Here is a 17,638-nt window from a genome sequence, read left to right on the forward strand (position 1 = left end):
CAGTGTTTTCAGTTTCATTTACATTTCTACAAAGCTGTGCGTATGTGATGGTGACTATTTAAATTGGCTGTTATTTTAAAACCTGCAATGTTTCTTTATTATTTTAAGATTTACTTGACTAGAACCTAAGAGCCTTTGCAAAAACACACTGAGTAAAGCATCATTATTCTTATGTAATTTATAATTGTGTATTTGTGTGTATAAAACAAAAGGAGAGAAGCGAGACTGGACACTAGCATTGTAGTAAAGTTAATTTTATTTCCACATTCTTTACCAGGTTTCATTACAATCTGTACATCTGTTAATCCAGTAACAGAGGATGGCATGCCATCCGGTCAGAATGCATTGATATCGCAGCAAGCATGAATGTTCTCGTTAGCACTTCAGCTCATTCATTTGGCCTTTGTTCAGACATTTGTTTTGTAAACATGGACATTGAGAGGAAATCCTGATAGAATTAATATAGAAAGGCCAACATTTTTTATATTTTTTTTGACAACATTTTTCTTTTGATTAAACTGTAAAAAACAGGCAGGCAAAAACTAACAGTAGAACACAAGCTCATATCGAACCATTCTAGGACAAGTGCAGTTTAACGACATGCAGTGCTTACCTAATCCATACTGAGAGGGCTGCTCGTAAAATACCAGCACCACTTCAGAGCTTCCTCTGCAATATTATGTCAGACCACAGGCGCCACAGTTTTCTGTCGCCCCCGTCCAATGTAGGACAAAGGGGCTTACAGCAATTTGAAAGAGCAACCTCTGAGAATACCCAGTATTCATAGTGTGAGAGAAGAGAGAAATAAATGACACCTGAAGCCTCTGTCCGCCCTCGGTATGTCATGAATCGGATGGCAGTGAGACCCTGTTGCTTTCATGTGCTGGACTGGGAAGAGAAAACACAAATCCAAAGACAAAAGTGTCTCTAGAAAAGTCACAAACCTGCCAAAAACTTGCTATCACATTGTAAGATAGATCTATAAATGATTCTTATGGACCAGGGTGTAATCTCGAGGTTCAGAGCCCTCTCACTGAGTTCAATTGCCTGAGAAGCTCAACTCTTAACATTGAAGTCCGTTTGAAGTCGCACTCTGCATAGTTTCAGTGAAAAGTGAATTAAACTCCCTTGGAATAAATAACACATCTGTTGCATAGAGGTTTGATGCACTCCTAGAAAAGCCACTGAGGATGAAACGAAAGAATACCCCGTATTTTCTTTATCCCATTTGCTGTGACAGACAGCCAGGTAGATGGACTCGCATCTAGGAGTGACTCAAACAGAACCGTGTCTCTGATATTCTTTGGAGAATATTTCAGAAAATGCTTATTGACACTGCAAATGTTTGCATCTGGTGAGGTTAAGAAAAACTGGAGGTAACCTTACAGGCAGGAAATTAAACAAGTAATATCCAGACATGGCCTCTAATTAAAACATTTTATACCACTGACGGTAACAAAATAACCCAAAAACATTTCACAATAAAAATATATTCACATCATATTGCATAAATATGTGCTGGAATGAGGTTAATGAATTAATAAAGATCTCTCCCTAATCATGAGATTAGCCCCAGTGCTCAGTAACGGTCGGGATTAAAATATAAAACAGGTACACAAGTTTAAAATCAGTTCCATATATGGATAAATAAATAGCTTCCATCAATTTAGCTGATGGAGGATATAAAATAACCCCAATTTAAGTGGTACAGCTCACACACACTGGAGGTACGGCAGCATCTGAATGCTACACACATCGCATGCAGAGGATGCTATATTTGTCCTCTAAATAATTACACATTTGATGTTGTTATTAACTCCTCATGAGGAAAACCAATGTGTCTTTGTGGGCAGAATTCAAGTAAAGTATCATTTTATGACCTGTTTCATTGTGAACACTAAATGGAACATTTTAGCACATTATTCCTTATGTGAAAATATATAAGAGGTAACTAATGTATTGTACAGTACAATAACAGCAGCACAGACGGAAGTTTTATGAGCCTCGGAAAAGCTTTGTAACAGAAAAGGTAAAAAAAAATGACATTGGCATAATATGTGGAGTGTCACGACGTAGGGAAGTTTTACAAGTTTTACAACTCAGGAGGAGAGGGGGAATGATGCTCCACACTCGGCGTGTTCATTAGGACAAAACATCCATTTCCTGTGAACACACACTTTTATCAAACTGGTAAAGACATGTGGAACTGCTGTGATTTTAAATCAGCTGCTCCAGTGAATGTCTGTGTCCTATTGAAGTGCCCGAGTGATCAACGCAAACACTAGCTGTGGGAAATCCTCTGTACAGTACATGAAGAGCTTTGGAAGCTTGGAGGTGGAGCGCAGTAAGCCACGAGACAGCTGAGGTAGAAGAGTTTGACTGAATGTGAATTTCCCAGGGCGGCAGCTTAGAGAGAGAGAGGTGTAGCTACCGGTAAACCCGAGTCACTGGGCTGGCGGAGTACGAAGGTGGGGTGGGGGTGGGGGGTGGGGGGCTGCGGCTACAAAGTCCCCACTCCTGTTACTGAAGGTCCATGTGCAAAAAGACTCTTTTTTTTCCCCATCAAAGGAAGTATGACTGCTCCTACTATAATGAACTGTTTTCAAATCTGCCAGCCCACTGACCAACAGATAAATCTCTTTACAGCATGCTCTCATCCATACCATATGAAACATTCTCAACCCTGTTCCCAAGGGTTTCTATACTGTAATAAATTAGAAATGGAAATCGTTTTTGCTGTATTTTACAGAGCAGTTAGTCTGTGCGACACAGAAGTAGCTGGAAGTAAACCAGCGAGGAATGGTTCACTGTGACCACGACGGCCTGATGGCAGAGTGCAGAGTTAATGTCGCTGCTAGTGGCCCGATGTTTTCCCGCCATTAGGGCAGCTTCATGAACAGTCCGTTATCCATGGAAGGGACCGGCATAGGGCAGGGGAACTGGAATAGACTCATGTCAGCTGTGAGGGCAGCCATTGCCGCGGGATCGTGCTCTATCTGTGTCCTCAGGGCGGGGTCGATCTTCTCCAGCCGTCGCTTGATCTCTTGGCCTCCCTCTCTCGGATCAGCCTGGCCTGCCTCTTCTCCGGCGTCTCGTTGGCCCGTTTCATACGCATGGCCTCCCTGTCTCTCTGCAGCCTGCGCGACCGCTGCTCCTCAGACTCCTGCATCCTCTGCATGCGCTTGGCCTCGCGGTCCCGCAGCCTCCTTACTTCCCTCTCGTCCTCCGTCTCGCACGCCCGCTTGTTCTTCTTTGCTGTGCGCTCGCGCTCCAGTCGCTGCATGCGGGCCTCCACAGGTTCGTTCTTCCTACGCAGAGCCCACTTTCGCATTGGCGACTGAGCCTCCACCAGCTGCTGGTAGGCTATGCAGCTGTTGCACACCAGCAGCACTCCGGCAGGATACACCGGCATGGGGCTCAGGATGTCGGAGATGGGAGGAAAGCCTGAGGGTGAGGAGTTAAGAGCATCGGGGATGGATGCCAGTGACGGCCCTTCAGAGAGGAGGCTGTCGGACAGCGAGGGAAAGGAGGGTCCTTGGTCAGAGCATGATCCCGGGCCCTGACACTGTCTGGATCCGTGGCACTGGCTGGGGATGTGGCCTGGTCCCTGGCAGGTCCGATGGGCTTGACACATGTTGGGGTCCGGAGCCTGACAGGGTAGGGGGCCCTGACATGAACTGGGGCTGGGCCCTGGTACGTGGCTGGGGCTGTTCATGGGGCTGCTGGAGAGGGACATGGAATCCCGTCCGTCCATGAGATCCATCCTGGTTGTGTCAATGACATCTTTAAGCTTCTCCCTGAGAAAAACAACACAGCATCAAATAGCTGGATATTCATGCCTTGAGGCTTTCTTAGAAGCATTAGACTCTGAAATACATTTTCTCCTTAATCTGACATCCTGATCACTGCATCCTTTTATGTGGGTGTGTTTTCTCTCACCTCAATAGAGACAGATTCTAAAATTAAATTCTTACAGCTTGAAAGGTGAATGCCATTGTAGTTTTCTTTTCATTTGTTCATTTCTTGGCTCAGATTCTTATTCAGCTCTGAAGAACATCAGGGCACAGTTGCTGCTTTCTTTGATCTATTCTGTTGAAAATCCTGTATCCTAGTTACTATCAGCAGTCTGCATCAAAGGCTGACAAATAGAACGATTTGTCGAATTACAGCTTGTATTGTTTGGAATATTCAGCTTGCAATATAAATGAGACTAAAGATCCTTTACATTTTCTGTTGCCTTGTATTCTAGCCAACAGCTTGTTACGACCACCTGGTCCGCATGGTCACATATTCTTAGACTAAAGTTAATTCTGGCCTTATCCATCAAGCAGTTATGATTGATAGGATACAAAACTATCTGGTACATTGAAGGAAAAGATGACTCAATTCATTTGACTCATTTCCCAAACATTTATCTGAGAGATGAGGTCGGCAATATGTCCTGCATTTGACTTAGAGAGGAGTTTAACACACTGCTAACACTTTGGGAATAACTCATCTTCATAACAGGTGCTTTAAATGTTCCTTTGTTCACAGCTCATATAAATGCAGTCCATCACCGTCAGTGCTCAGTTTATCCTTACGGTGTTTTATTTACAGTTTCATTTGACTTTAAGTATAGTTCTTTAATTATAGTTTGGATTTCTTTACTTTACATTTGAGATTGTGTGTCATTGACCTTGCCAGTTTGAATCTGAAACACAATGGTAGTTGCTAAGCGACATGCATGTTTATTTCGGTTCAAATCTGTCAAGGCAGCACTAATTATATTCACCCCTCATGTTCTGCCTGCTGCCTGTTCTATTACTTTGAGAACCACAGATCCATTGTGTCGCAACATGCTGAATTTAGACTAATTATCATTTTGTTTTTCGGAAAGAAAATAAAAATCAACCAAAATACGTCTTTCAAGGACTGCAATTTCTCACATTTTAATACAAATATTTTACTGCACCATTTAAAATAGTTTCTCCTGCTAAATCAGTGGTGTCTGCTGCGTTTGTAGTAGGTTGATAAAATAATCTGAAGCTTACTGAACCCTGAGGCCTTTAAAACTGTTTAAAGATTAATTGAAAACAGCAAAACACTGCATTTTGAATTATTTAATTGTATGACTTTTCATGACATCATTATTAATTGATCTACTTGACAACTGTGGAAGCAACTGACCTAATTTATTTGACATGAAGTCATTTTTGATAGAGGTGTTATTCATTTAAAATAACAGAGAAACACTTTGGGGCTATGAAAATAAATCTAAATATATATTTCTTTAAAAGATGAAAGCAAGGGACTGAGTCGGGATGAGCCAAACCTGTCAAAGTTGTTGGTGTCTGTGAAGCGCGCACCGCAGACAGCGCAGTTGGAGAGGCGGTCCTCGGAGTGGATGAGAAGATGCCGCCCGAGCGAGCCAGGCGAACTCAGGGCTCGCCCACACACCGGGCACACATAGCTCTTACTGTTGCTCATCATCGTCGTGTGCTGTTAGAAACAGCAAAACAAAATCAGAACATGGAACTGGGGGGAAAAAGTACATTTAAAGTACACCACATTACAAATGAATGAACTCATACAACATGTTTTAAACTGTAGATAATAACAAAATCTAAATAATCAAATATTAAAAATGTGTTTATATTTGTAGTATCAAATATATTTTAAGGAATGGTAAAAAATAACAACCATATCTGATGGTACAGAGGCATTTTGCACAGTAATCAGCATGATGTAGAATGTTAGGTTGGCATTTTATCACAAGTGAATAAAAAGAACGGTGCTGAAAATGCCGGAAGCTTTCACACTGCTTATTTTAAACAAGTGCTCTGAATAGAACGATCTAACCTATTTTTTTAATAAGTAGAAGATATTATGGAGGCAGACGCTGTTGTCATTGCTCAACATTATAGGGACAGAATGCACACTCATCTGATAGCATCTTTAGCAACAAGAACCACAAAATGCCTGACATTTGCTAAAATATATGAACAGGTTTGATTGTCAGCGTTCTGCGGGAGCTGAAGCAAGATATTAATCAGCTCCTGAATATTATGTGAACACATAAACAAATGACAGAGAAAGGTGATGAGTCCTGTAAAATGAAAGAATGTCTTTTTTAATGTAAGACTCCGAGGCAGTCACATGACCAAGTAAGCACTATATCATTCAGTCTGTACTGTTGAGTGAAAGCCACTTAGGGGGCTTTAAAAGGTGAAAACCCACCTGCAGCTTATAGACACAGACTGCAATGAAGGGTGTAAAGCTGGTTTTTCTCTGTACTATATTAGGAGAGGCGAGACAGTGTTGTTCTCACCTGGTAGACATGGGAGATGAGCTTCTCAGGGCTGCTGAAGTCCAGCGTGCAGAGCGGACAAACAAAGTTCATGCAGTTGTCTGCCCCTTCCTCGCTCTCCTGAAGAAACAAAGCACCATTAAAAACACATCAGGAGCAAAACCATTGCGTTATGCAGAACGGGGCGCAATGCCTTTATGTAAAAAATGTAGATTATAAAACAACAAAAAAAGGGAAATGAAAAGGAATTACACTCAAACATTTCTGGGGGTAAAAAGCGTATATGTTGCTTTCAGGCAGGGCCTTACCCTATCCCACTACTCTAAAAGGTTCAACATACCTTTATCAATGCAACTTTAAACCTTTTTGATACTCTGTATAAAGAATATTTTGATTTATAATCAGATTATTATTTCTGATTTGGTTTATTTAATACATGTACAGTTTTATGAAACTACCATCTTGATTTGTATCTTTACATTATCATAGCACCAGATGCAGTAGAGGGGACTTATTGCTGAAGTCTGTCTGTATTTACTTTTCTTTTTTTTAACCATTAATTCCCCTTTATTCTATTCAGTCTTTCTTTTGCTCTGTTTGATTGATTTATTTTGAAACGCTTTTAATATACAAGTTGGCAATAATCTGTTTTGAACTCTGATGTGAGGTTCATACTGCCAGATTGAACTTGTTAGGGACTCTCAGCGGTATTTCAGTTTAAAAACATGGAAGTCAATAAATGTCAGAAAGTAATTAGTAATGTGTAACTTATTACATTCCAAAAGTCATTTTCCCAACATTAGCTGTATGCAAAGCACATCTACACCACAACATCTTTGAAACTTAGTATGATGACAGCTGAAGACAAGCACCACTTGATGCATGCTTCAATTTTTGTTTTTGACTGTTACTTTGTGAAATCACTTCCCAATTTAGGTTTCCAGCTGGAGCATTTCTACAAGTGGTATATGGAGATGTGTTGAGAGTGTGAACAAGAAACATTTTCCACAAACCCCAGTGATTCATTAACAGTGACATGACGCTGCATGCTGTCACAGATGTGACTCACACACAAGCTGAAATGCATGACATCTTAAAACAGAAGGTTCTAGCACAAAGCATATTGGCTGAGAGCAGGGGTGTTCTGTTCAAGTCCATTACATTTAAGTGCTTGCCATTTTCTTTATTGCGAAGGGGGATACTTTGTCACAAGTTGTCACACCCCACATACTACAGATATGGTTTCTACTGCTTCTAAATACCTCGTATAACAAATTAATAGAAACTTAAGGGTCAAATTGGAGCTGAACATTATTTAACAAATACATATCTTACTGTCACCACAAGAGCTCAAATATATATGTGCACACTGCTGTACAACTTGCAACACAGTGTGTGTTTCACTGTTTTAACAGACGATCGGATGAAAAGGAAACAATGTGTAAATGTCAGATTTAAGAGATATCAGTACTTCCTGTTACTTTTGATACCCAAAGTATTTCATTCAAATGACATGCTTTTTTCTCAGCTTGAACATGTATGCAACGAAGGGCAGCAAATACAGATTGGTTCTTTATTATATCCATTCATTTGCTAATTAAGTATTTTCTCAATTGGTCTACTAAATGTGAAACATTGCGGCAAATGTCCATCGAAGTTTGCCAAAGCCCGAGGTGATGTCTTTGTAAGTCCTGTTGTGCGAGTTCAAATCCTTAAGATATTCAGTTTAATATCATACAGAACAGAGAAAAGCAGGAAACGTCAATTTTTGAAAACGGCATTATCTGCCATTCTTGAATCTAATATAACTTCAGAAATAAACTGGTTATTACTTTGTCAATTGATTAATCATAGTAGCTTTATTAGCTGTGAGTCCACAGTTATTAAAACATGATATACTTGAGCAGTTAATTAAAACCACAAATACAGTGGTATGTGCTCCTACACAGATCCATATCCAAATTCATATCGACTGCTGTTTCAGGCACTGCTGGGGGGGGGATTAGAGACTATTAAATTCAAGATTTTCACAGCCAACAAGAAGTCTTGCTACATGTGTCCAGCAGTGGCTTAGTAAGTAGGGGCTTGGACTGGGAATCGTAGGGTCGCCGGTTCAAGTCCCCGAACAGACTTGAAAGTGGACTGCTACTTGGAGAGGTCCCAGTTCACCTCCTATGCCCTGCTGTTGTGCCCTTTCCCTCACCTCTTTGACTCCCGCTCCTTGAAGGCGGCACTGCGTTCTCTTGGTGGACATGTGGTCGTCAGCCGAGGTGTTGGAGGACGAGTCTTCACCGTGGTTGTCAAGGTCACTATCGCTGTCTTCTATGGAGGCAAACACATCCCTATCAATACAGACAGACAACAGAACACAGAGCAGGTCTTACTCTCACTAACACCCCTCAGTCCCAGGACGTCCTACAGAGTCCATCCAGTGTTCCCCCTGTCCCGGCCCTTCACCCTTTACCTGAGATGCTATCCTGCTCGTGTACTTCCTGGGAGTTGTTGCTGCAGCATTCACTGTCTTCGGTGAATTCGTCTCTCCCGTCCATGTTAATAGTGTGCTGGAGTCCTGTGATGCCTAAAGTGTGAAAGGGCCCTGGAGAGAGAAAGAAAGCAGCAGTCGGTAACAAACCTGGGTAACGCATGTGGGTGTGGAATATGACTATTTATACATTTACCCTCCTTACTCATGATTTACGTTTACGATATACGTTTTCAGTCAATTATTGCATTTTTCTTGCCTGTTTTAGCCAGGTATATATTGTAGCAAACAATAAGCCACAGGGGGGAGTGGTTTACATTGATTTTAAAACTGCTAAGGGGCCATGAGATTTGTCATCATGTGGTATCTAGGCATTAACATCTCTGGGTCTATAAGAACACATTTGCAATATTCACCATATAACATTTCTTGCTTTTGCATCAAGAAGAAAACTGACTGTGATTGTAAATACAGTTGGTGTTCGAGAATTACATCACAATATACAGGTGCATGAATTACTGCATCAATGGCCTGGAGGCGATCAGCCTGTGGCACTGCTGAGGTGTTATGGAAGCCCAGGTTGCTGTGATAGCGGCCTTCAGCACGTCTGCATTTTTGGGTCTCGCAGTCTCTCATCTTCCTCTTGACCATACCCCGTAGATTCTCTATAGCGTTCAGGTCAGGCGAGTTTGCTGGCCAATCAAGCACAGTAATTCCATGGTCATTAAACCAGGTCCTAGTACTTTTGGCAGTGTGGGCAGGTGCCAAGTCCTGCTGGAAAATGAAATCAGCATCTTCATAAAGCTTGTCGGAAGAAGGAAGCATGAAGTGCTCTTAAACCTAATGTAATGAATCCATATAATATATGAGTTGAATTTTTTTAATTGACTTAATGAAATAAAGGAACTTTTCCACGATATTCTAATTTATTGAGATGCACCTGTAACACCCTCAGATCAAATGCTGACGATACAGTAGATTGGGTTGGTGCAAACTTGTCTATGTTCAAGAACAGCCTTGCTATTGGTCGTTGAAATAACAATTAATTCATGTTTCCACCTATCAATAACAAAATTCCAGGAACTGCAAATCAGGTTTGCAGATGAAACCAGTGTGTCAGGTTAAAGAAGTGGAAATAATCCATGTCTTTTCATGTTTATATCTGCATAAAAATGTGCGGAGGACGACCGGCCTGTCTATCAAGTTTCTCAAATTCCAAGCCTGTCTTTGTATGAAAACAAACTGCAATTGCCTGCGCACCATGAACCATGCAGGGAGAACATAAGTGTGTCTACAGACAGACAGACGCTAGTATGACATTGCACCATGGTGGCAGGACCTCCCATTGAGGGACTGGGTTCACCAACAACATGCATTAAAACAACAGGTTGATTAGAATATTCAAACATGTCAATGAATTATGTCTGTTTTTCAAATAGAATAGCCACCGTTTCACCCATATAATGTATGCAGCATGATTGCTTTATCACCATAGCAACATACTGTACAAAGAAACAGCATCCACTGTCATGGTATACCGTAATAAGGTATGCATTACTCAAAACTAGTGCTTCCCCTATATCTCACAGTTCATTTGTCCACACACATACAAAGAGCCTCTCAGAACACTTCGCTTTAACACAACGGTACAAATGATCACACTAAATGGTGATGGCACGAAGTGGAACCTATGATCAGAACAGCCTAGTCCACCCACAAAATAAAGAACGCTGTCCCAGTTAGTGAATTATTTATACAATTAAACAAAATGTTGGGTGAGATCTTTGGGCTCCACTTGAAACGAGCACCACAAGACCGTCTTTTTTACCCATTAGGCTGCTTTCACATCAGTAACCCCAGCACGGAAGCATAATGAATGCTAAGCCACAGAACACTGACGTATATGTGCACACGCATTAAATTAATTTGCATTCCAACCCCCACTTTTTCACACACATATACACTCGCAGATACATGCTAGCTCTGTTCCACGGCCATGCAGCAGTCCCACGGGGGAAGCAGCCTGCACTCTTTTCATGTAGCTAGCTGCCTTGCTGCTCAGTGTGTTTCTCTCGCTCTCTCAGTACCACCCACACACTGAACAGCCTGGCTCGCCCTCTGTCCTCCCTGCTTGTGTGTAGCTCTGACTACTTCCATATCTATACCATCAGCTCTGAGGGGGAGGATGAAGCTTCATACCCACAGATAATATGTGGCTCAATTACCTGCTTGTGATGCTACTCTATGTTTTTTTTACAGCTTTGTTGGTTCTAGGTTTCTGGAAAAAACATCTTTCACGTTTTCTATTAACATACTTGACCCTGTGCAAGCCTGTATTTAACTGCCAGCACTGCTTCCTTGGAGACAGCTCTATTGAAAGCACCTCTCCCATGCACACAAGAACATCCCACTGCAGATAAAATTAATGGCATCTTAAATCTAATGTTCTTCCCTAGTGTCTTCTATCCCTGTTATCTCAGATCAGAGATGGGAGAGAGATCCTGACTTGAGTTACCTGAGACTGACACAAGTAATTACAGCCCTGGTCACAATCCTGAGGTATGGCTCGCACACACACACTCTCTCCAAGAGGTATACAGAGGTACACTCTCGAGGAGGACTGTTTAGCTCCTAGTGAGAAGTTAGTATGTGAACGCACTTTGGGCCCTTTTCCCATTGAAATCAAAGCCTTCATAAGCACTGGTAGTGGGTCTGAGTATTGAACTATGAACTACTACAACAAGCTGGCTTCACGGCGCATAGCCAATGATTGATGTGTGAGATACCCATCCCCCCACTGCTAGGGTTCTGTCTGTACATCTGTCTCTCCTCGCTCCCCCATCCTCCCTCCCTCAGTCTCTGCCACTGTGATGTTATCTCTGAGTCTGTGTGTCTGTAGGCAGGAGGTGACGCAGTGTCTGACTGAATCCAGACAAAGAGACAAACTCATCAGCCAACAGACACAGAAGAGGGAGAGAGGAGGGTGTGGGGGGTGGAGGGGTAGCGCTCAAAACAAAACAGACAAAAGACAGAATGCCACAACTCTACTCAAACACCAAGCAATGGGGGTCCTGTTGAATTCACAGCCCCCTCCTTCTTCTTTTCAGCCTCCAAAAACACACACATGCAGACACACAACACCGTCTGAATCTGCAGGAAGTGCTGGGGCCCCTGTTTTGTATCCACACACACACATATATACATGCAGGACAGCGAGGATGGTGGTCCAGACATCTGATCAATTCCCACTCTAATTAACTGATGAGATAATATCACAAAGAAGAAGGCGAAGTGATAAACCATTTTCCTCTTTGCAGAAGATTTCCACTGGTTAGTGTGGCCCCTGACATATCCCTAAGTGCTCCTCCTTGATAAACAGAAAAGTAGTATTGACATTCCAATTGGGATTTTAATCCAGCCCCAAAACTTAACTGTCAGTATGAAAGCACAAACCCATCACAGACTTTCAAGAAACATTTGTGCTGCGCAACCTTGGGAGAAAACATGTTATTTTAGCTGCTTGGAGACACAAAGTTTTTCTAAATGTTTACGGTAAAAGGCCTACATTCACTTTAACTGTCTATTAAATGTCAGCATCTAGGACAAAACCACTGCTCTCCATAAAGCATACACCAGCTTCAGATCTTATTAACTTTTATGCAATGCTGTTGTGATACATCACACTCAAGGAGGAACTCAAAGCTAGACAGACAGCACTGTTGTATTATTGTCTGGAATTCCCTCTTTGTGTTTGATTGTGTGTGTGCGCGCGTGTGTGTGTCTGTGTGCGTGTGCGTGTGTCTGTGTGTGTGTGTGTGTGCGTGTGTGTGTCCATCTTTGTGTTTGTGTATGGCAGTCGGCCTGCCTGTCAGACTGTCTCCCTGCCTGTCTGGTCTGTCAGTCTGTCTCTCTGCTCTGACGCTTTCGGGGGGGGGGGGGGGGGGGGGGGGTACAGCTCTGTGCATGCACTTCATAGCTCACAAGAAAAGAGTAGGTAAAACAATCAAGGCAAAGCAGAAGAGAGTCAATGTGCAGAAAGTAGTGCATGCACTCGCACTACAGTGACACAGAGGGAGGTAAAGCTTGTCAAATCCCAAAAATGTCTTGGTATTTGTCACAGCATGAAGAGCAGTGCACTAACACAGGCCAGCAGTATCAAACCCTCCTGCCACAGACAGTATCAAACCCTCCTGAGGGTTTTCAGCTACCGCTCTTCACTGTTGTAGAAGTCCTACAGAGCAGCAAATGAGCCCATTAGCCTGCAGGGATTACTGCAATCGCGAGATGCATTTCAGCAGCAGTTTAAACAAACTATGTTTAGAAGGGAGGACTGCAGCGTACATAACTTCAGAAGATTACTCAAGACAATCCCCTACTGTGGACTGAAGCCTGTTCAAAAAGTCAGCATGTTGTACACCAAAAGGGAGATGGGGGGGGGGGGTTATTCCCACAAGAAGTCTCCATGGCATTCCTTAGTTTGATTAAAGTTATTTTGCATATTTGTATTGCAGTATTTCATTAAAATACAAAAGTCTTCAGTTCAGCGTAGTGCCATTGGCAGCATGTGGGTAAGATATGCATGCAAACAGAGATGTGATAGTCACAAAACAAAGATAATAGTAGCAATTAAAAAGACAACATACATTTTCATCAACAACTTTCGTCTTAAAGTGCAGGGCTTGTGCGTAGATTTGAAATAGCTCAGCCTTTACTCCTTTTTCCAGTTATGAGCTTGACCTTGCTGCAAATAATGATTCTTTTACTATGGACTAATCTTCCATATTCACACATTTGAAAAGTTGGAACCAGAAAGTATTTGACTGTTTGTTTAAAAAGAGAGTAACAGAATTAAGCTTATTACCAATTATTTGATGGTGAATCTATATGAATCAAATTAATAATGTAATTGTTTCACCGCTGCTGCTGTGCATTGCTTTCGTGTCATCGTGTGCTGGAACTGAGATGTCAAATCAAACTGAACTGACACCATGCAGTGTGAAATAGAAATGCTTGTCCCTTCTGATCATCGTTTACAATATGCTATAGTGACTCACTCAAGATCTGCTTTTTATCAAATACTGAGATGTGTTATTTTCCCGAAATGACACCTTAAGACAAAGCCTGGAAACATGTCTAGCTGAAGCTCTGAAGCTCTGAAAGACACTACCACATTTTCATACTTCTTTTGCTTCAGTCTTCTCGCAAGACATACAAACACTAACCCCCCTGCATCTGAAACTTTGCACACATGATCAATTTAAAAGGACATCAAGGTGATCAGTGCAACAACACATTATCAATTTTAACCTTGCTTTGAGTGTCAAAAATAATAACACACTTTCAAGGAATTTGAAGCATTACCATTGATATGCTAATCTCCACGTTGTTGCTTTTCATGCAATAACTAATCATTTGTGTATCATATTGCATTTAGGTTGATTTAGTCAATAAGAGTTGCTGTGCACTTCCTTATTTCAGTTTCTTTAGTTTTCATACACATGTAGCTATCAATGCAACTACTAAATAAGTCTTTGTGGAAAAATTAAGAAAAATGGGAAACAGAGGATTGTGATGCATTCTCAAACAAACAGCAAACCCAAATCGAAGTATAATATCCATCACAACCACCGTTTCCCCCCCTAAACTATAAACATATATATAGATGTATAACACTTGAATATCAGCTGCTAAAACAATCTACTCTTAACACTTGAGAGTATGTGATGGTATGTCAGCTGAATGCTTTCTTTGGTTTAACGCATCTGCATGAATCTATTTAACGCTACAGCGGACATGAAGGAAGGCAACTGAAGCGCTGTTAATGCCGATAGAGAAACAATGATAGTTCAACCTATTCCTGTCAAGCGGCAACACACGGATAACAGACGTGACATGGATAAATAATAATACCTGGAATACCTACAGTCAACTTTGAAGGGATTGGTCTGTTTTCGCCTGGACATATTATTGCCCACTCCCCCGGTTAAAAAAAAAACCCTGGAATCTCCACCTAACCCCGCACGGTTTCCCTGAGACCAGTCCAGGTGTTTTCCGCACTGAGGGGACAGATGATGAACGAAATAATAATAAATAAATAAAAACCTGATCAATTCCTCTACTCGATCAGCGCACCATTTACGGAGTTAAAAACCTAAAAACGGATACATGAAATAGTCACATTCTTGCGGCGGGTACAAAAAAAATCCCCGTCTCCCGTTGATCAAGGGTCTTTAATAGATGTCCAAGCCCGAGCAGAGAGACACCGAGCGGACCCGAGCCGCTGGACCCACTGCAGCGATGCTCAGCTGATCTCTAACAGCAGTGAAGACACACCGAACAGGATTGTGGGATATGAAGGGACGATGGGGAGTTCATGCTAAAGATAATGTGGTGCGTTCAGGTCGTGTGGGAAAAGAAATACGACGGTAGTGAGGAACTTCACATAAAATGTGGACTTCAATTTGAAAACACAAAACCGGTTTTTGGAATCAGTAATTTGATTATTTTAGCAAAAATATTTCATTCAACAATCTTGCTTCCCACAACATCTCTCCAGTATTTATTGATTTTCTAAATAACACTGAACTATACAAAAAATACATTAAATGTTGCCAAATTAAAAAAGCCAATTAAATTGACCAATTACTCAAACCTTTATTCCTGATTGGCTGCTTGTGTTTGTTTGTTTTTATTTTATTTTTGTGATAATACCCTCACTTTGAATTAATTTAATGAACACTGAGGTGATGTGCCTTTTCCTGAGAAAAAAAAACATACTCCCCTCCCCATTTTTTTTTTCTTTAGAGTTAGGAGAAATCTAAGAATGTGCTATTCGTTCAGATTTCTGATATCTGTGTGATATCCGCATATTTCAGTGTCTAAATTAATCCCAAATGAAAGTAGTCTATTTTTAACATTTTGGCATATTCAATATAAGATGGTGGTCAATGTACAGATAGAAGTAGTGGCCTGTTTTAGACAAACTACTATTTTCAATATGAAATTAACCTTTATACTTAGCTTTTACAAGTCTCAAAAGTGCTAAAAACCTAAAACCATAACAGCTAATGAGCTTGCATGTCAGCCGATGGATCTTCATGACAACTAGGCAAAAAATGCAACAGGAAGCAGTATCCTGTCATAGATCAAATAAACATTTAAAAAAGAAAAAAGATGATGGTTTATGTTACACACATGTATCAAATAAAGCTCTACCAACATGCACCATCAATATATCTGTTAACAAATATTAGACCATTACTTGTTTCAACTGAGCATGTCAAAAAAGGTTTTTTGATAATGATCCGTTAATTCGATCATGATTGTGATGAAATTGTAGACAGGACATTTTACACTTGAAAATCTAACTTGTCAGTGCTCTCTGGTGGACAAATAACCCAAAGACAACACTGCCTCTATATGACCACAAACATGTCTTTGGTATTTCTGTACTGCATCTTTGTGTCACTTATCATTCAAAATATACATTTACGGTGTCTTGAATAAGCTAATATTGGCAGATAAAGAAGGTGATGGTTTGAATAAATCTGGATCCTTTCAGCAATATTTGTAATATTGACACAGCAAGTTATCTGCCTAACTTTGTATCCCTGCTGTATGATAAAGGCCACTAGGGTGAAATAATAATAATTATTATTGTTATTTGCTCACTCAGATGATAAGCCTCTGAGCTGGCAGGTCCATAATATGAAAAAGTTACTTAATAGGCATGTAGACTTGTATAGACATAATGTCTTTTTTAATTATTTGCTTTACAAATGATGTAATATTTTTTTGCCATTGCGTTTTTAAAATGACCTTTTTAATTTTTTTGCCAGTCAAAATAGGTGTTTTTTTGTTTGTTTTTACAGATCCTTGTGTATGTTTGTACATTTTCTACTCTTTTTCATTTTCACATTATATGCAATGCCTTGTTTACATGCTGCTGTGACGGAAACATTTCCCAAATTGGGATCAATAAAGTAAATATTATCTCCCTACTTCCACTTCAATACGTTTCAGAAAGAAGTATAGCACTTTTTAATTCCCCCATCCTCAAAATCAGTAAACTAAACCATCTAACATCATACAAACAAATCTAATTGGTACTTTTTCAGCTATCATCAACACGCATGTTACTGCATCAAAAAGTAACAATCCACTATTACAACATTGACTCGTGGTATTAGTACTTTTACTTAATAAAAGCGCTCTACACTCACACAACCACTCAACAAACTATTAAATCAAGCCCAACCTACGATGCACTTTCTTTAACAGCACATTAAGACACTAGGTGGCGCTCCAAACCATGGACTGCTAATGTCATAACATTTCATGCGTTCGTCATCACTGACTGCCACGAGTAAACGGACCGCAGCACTACATTGACAGGGTAAAATGGTATTCTTCCGCACGGTTAAGAGAAAATACTGCCATCTCAACAAAATAACCTCTCTAATTTTCAACGTTTGAGACAGACAGCTTGCGTTTACGCTAAAATTGAAAGCCACGTTACACAAACCTGCAGAGAGTCAATAGGCTTTTAAGATCAATTAGATAACATTAGCCAACTGGCTAAAGATAAAAGCCGCACGTTAGCCCTTTATAGTCGGTGGGGAGAAGAAGAGTACTAGCTAGACATCAACAAGCAAATTATTACTAGGATTAACAGCCATTTAGCTACATCTCTTAACATAAAGACATAATTAAACTATTACCCATGGTGTCCAGTGAGCACTGGCATATCAGATGTCTCTGGCAGAGACTGGAGAAGTCCTCTTCTACAAACTAACGTTACTGTACGGGGATGATACACTCTGTCCGCGCTTCTTTCTCCAACCGCTGGGATATGTCAGTGTAACCCT

The 17,638-nt window shown here is 40.9% G+C and overlaps 1 protein-coding gene across 1 annotated transcript; it reads right to left on the reverse strand.

Moving 5' to 3' along the window:
- Nucleotides 1–238: 238 nt before the first annotated feature.
- On the reverse strand, nucleotides 239–17,609 carry znf821 (zinc finger protein 821). Its single transcript, XM_063882404.1, is given in 7 exon segments — nucleotides 239–3,040; nucleotides 3,043–3,797; nucleotides 5,315–5,481; nucleotides 6,311–6,409; nucleotides 8,493–8,611; nucleotides 8,754–8,885; nucleotides 17,492–17,609. Coding segments are annotated over 7 exon segments (1,437 nt in total). The 5' UTR covers nucleotides 17,496–17,609; the 3' UTR covers nucleotides 239–2,879.
- Between the last annotated feature and the right edge of the window lie 29 nt (nucleotides 17,610–17,638).

This window comes from Eleginops maclovinus, chromosome 4, assembly GCF_036324505.1.
Source record: "Eleginops maclovinus isolate JMC-PN-2008 ecotype Puerto Natales chromosome 4, JC_Emac_rtc_rv5, whole genome shotgun sequence".
NCBI classification, from domain to species: Eukaryota; Metazoa; Chordata; class Actinopteri; order Perciformes; family Eleginopidae; genus Eleginops; species Eleginops maclovinus.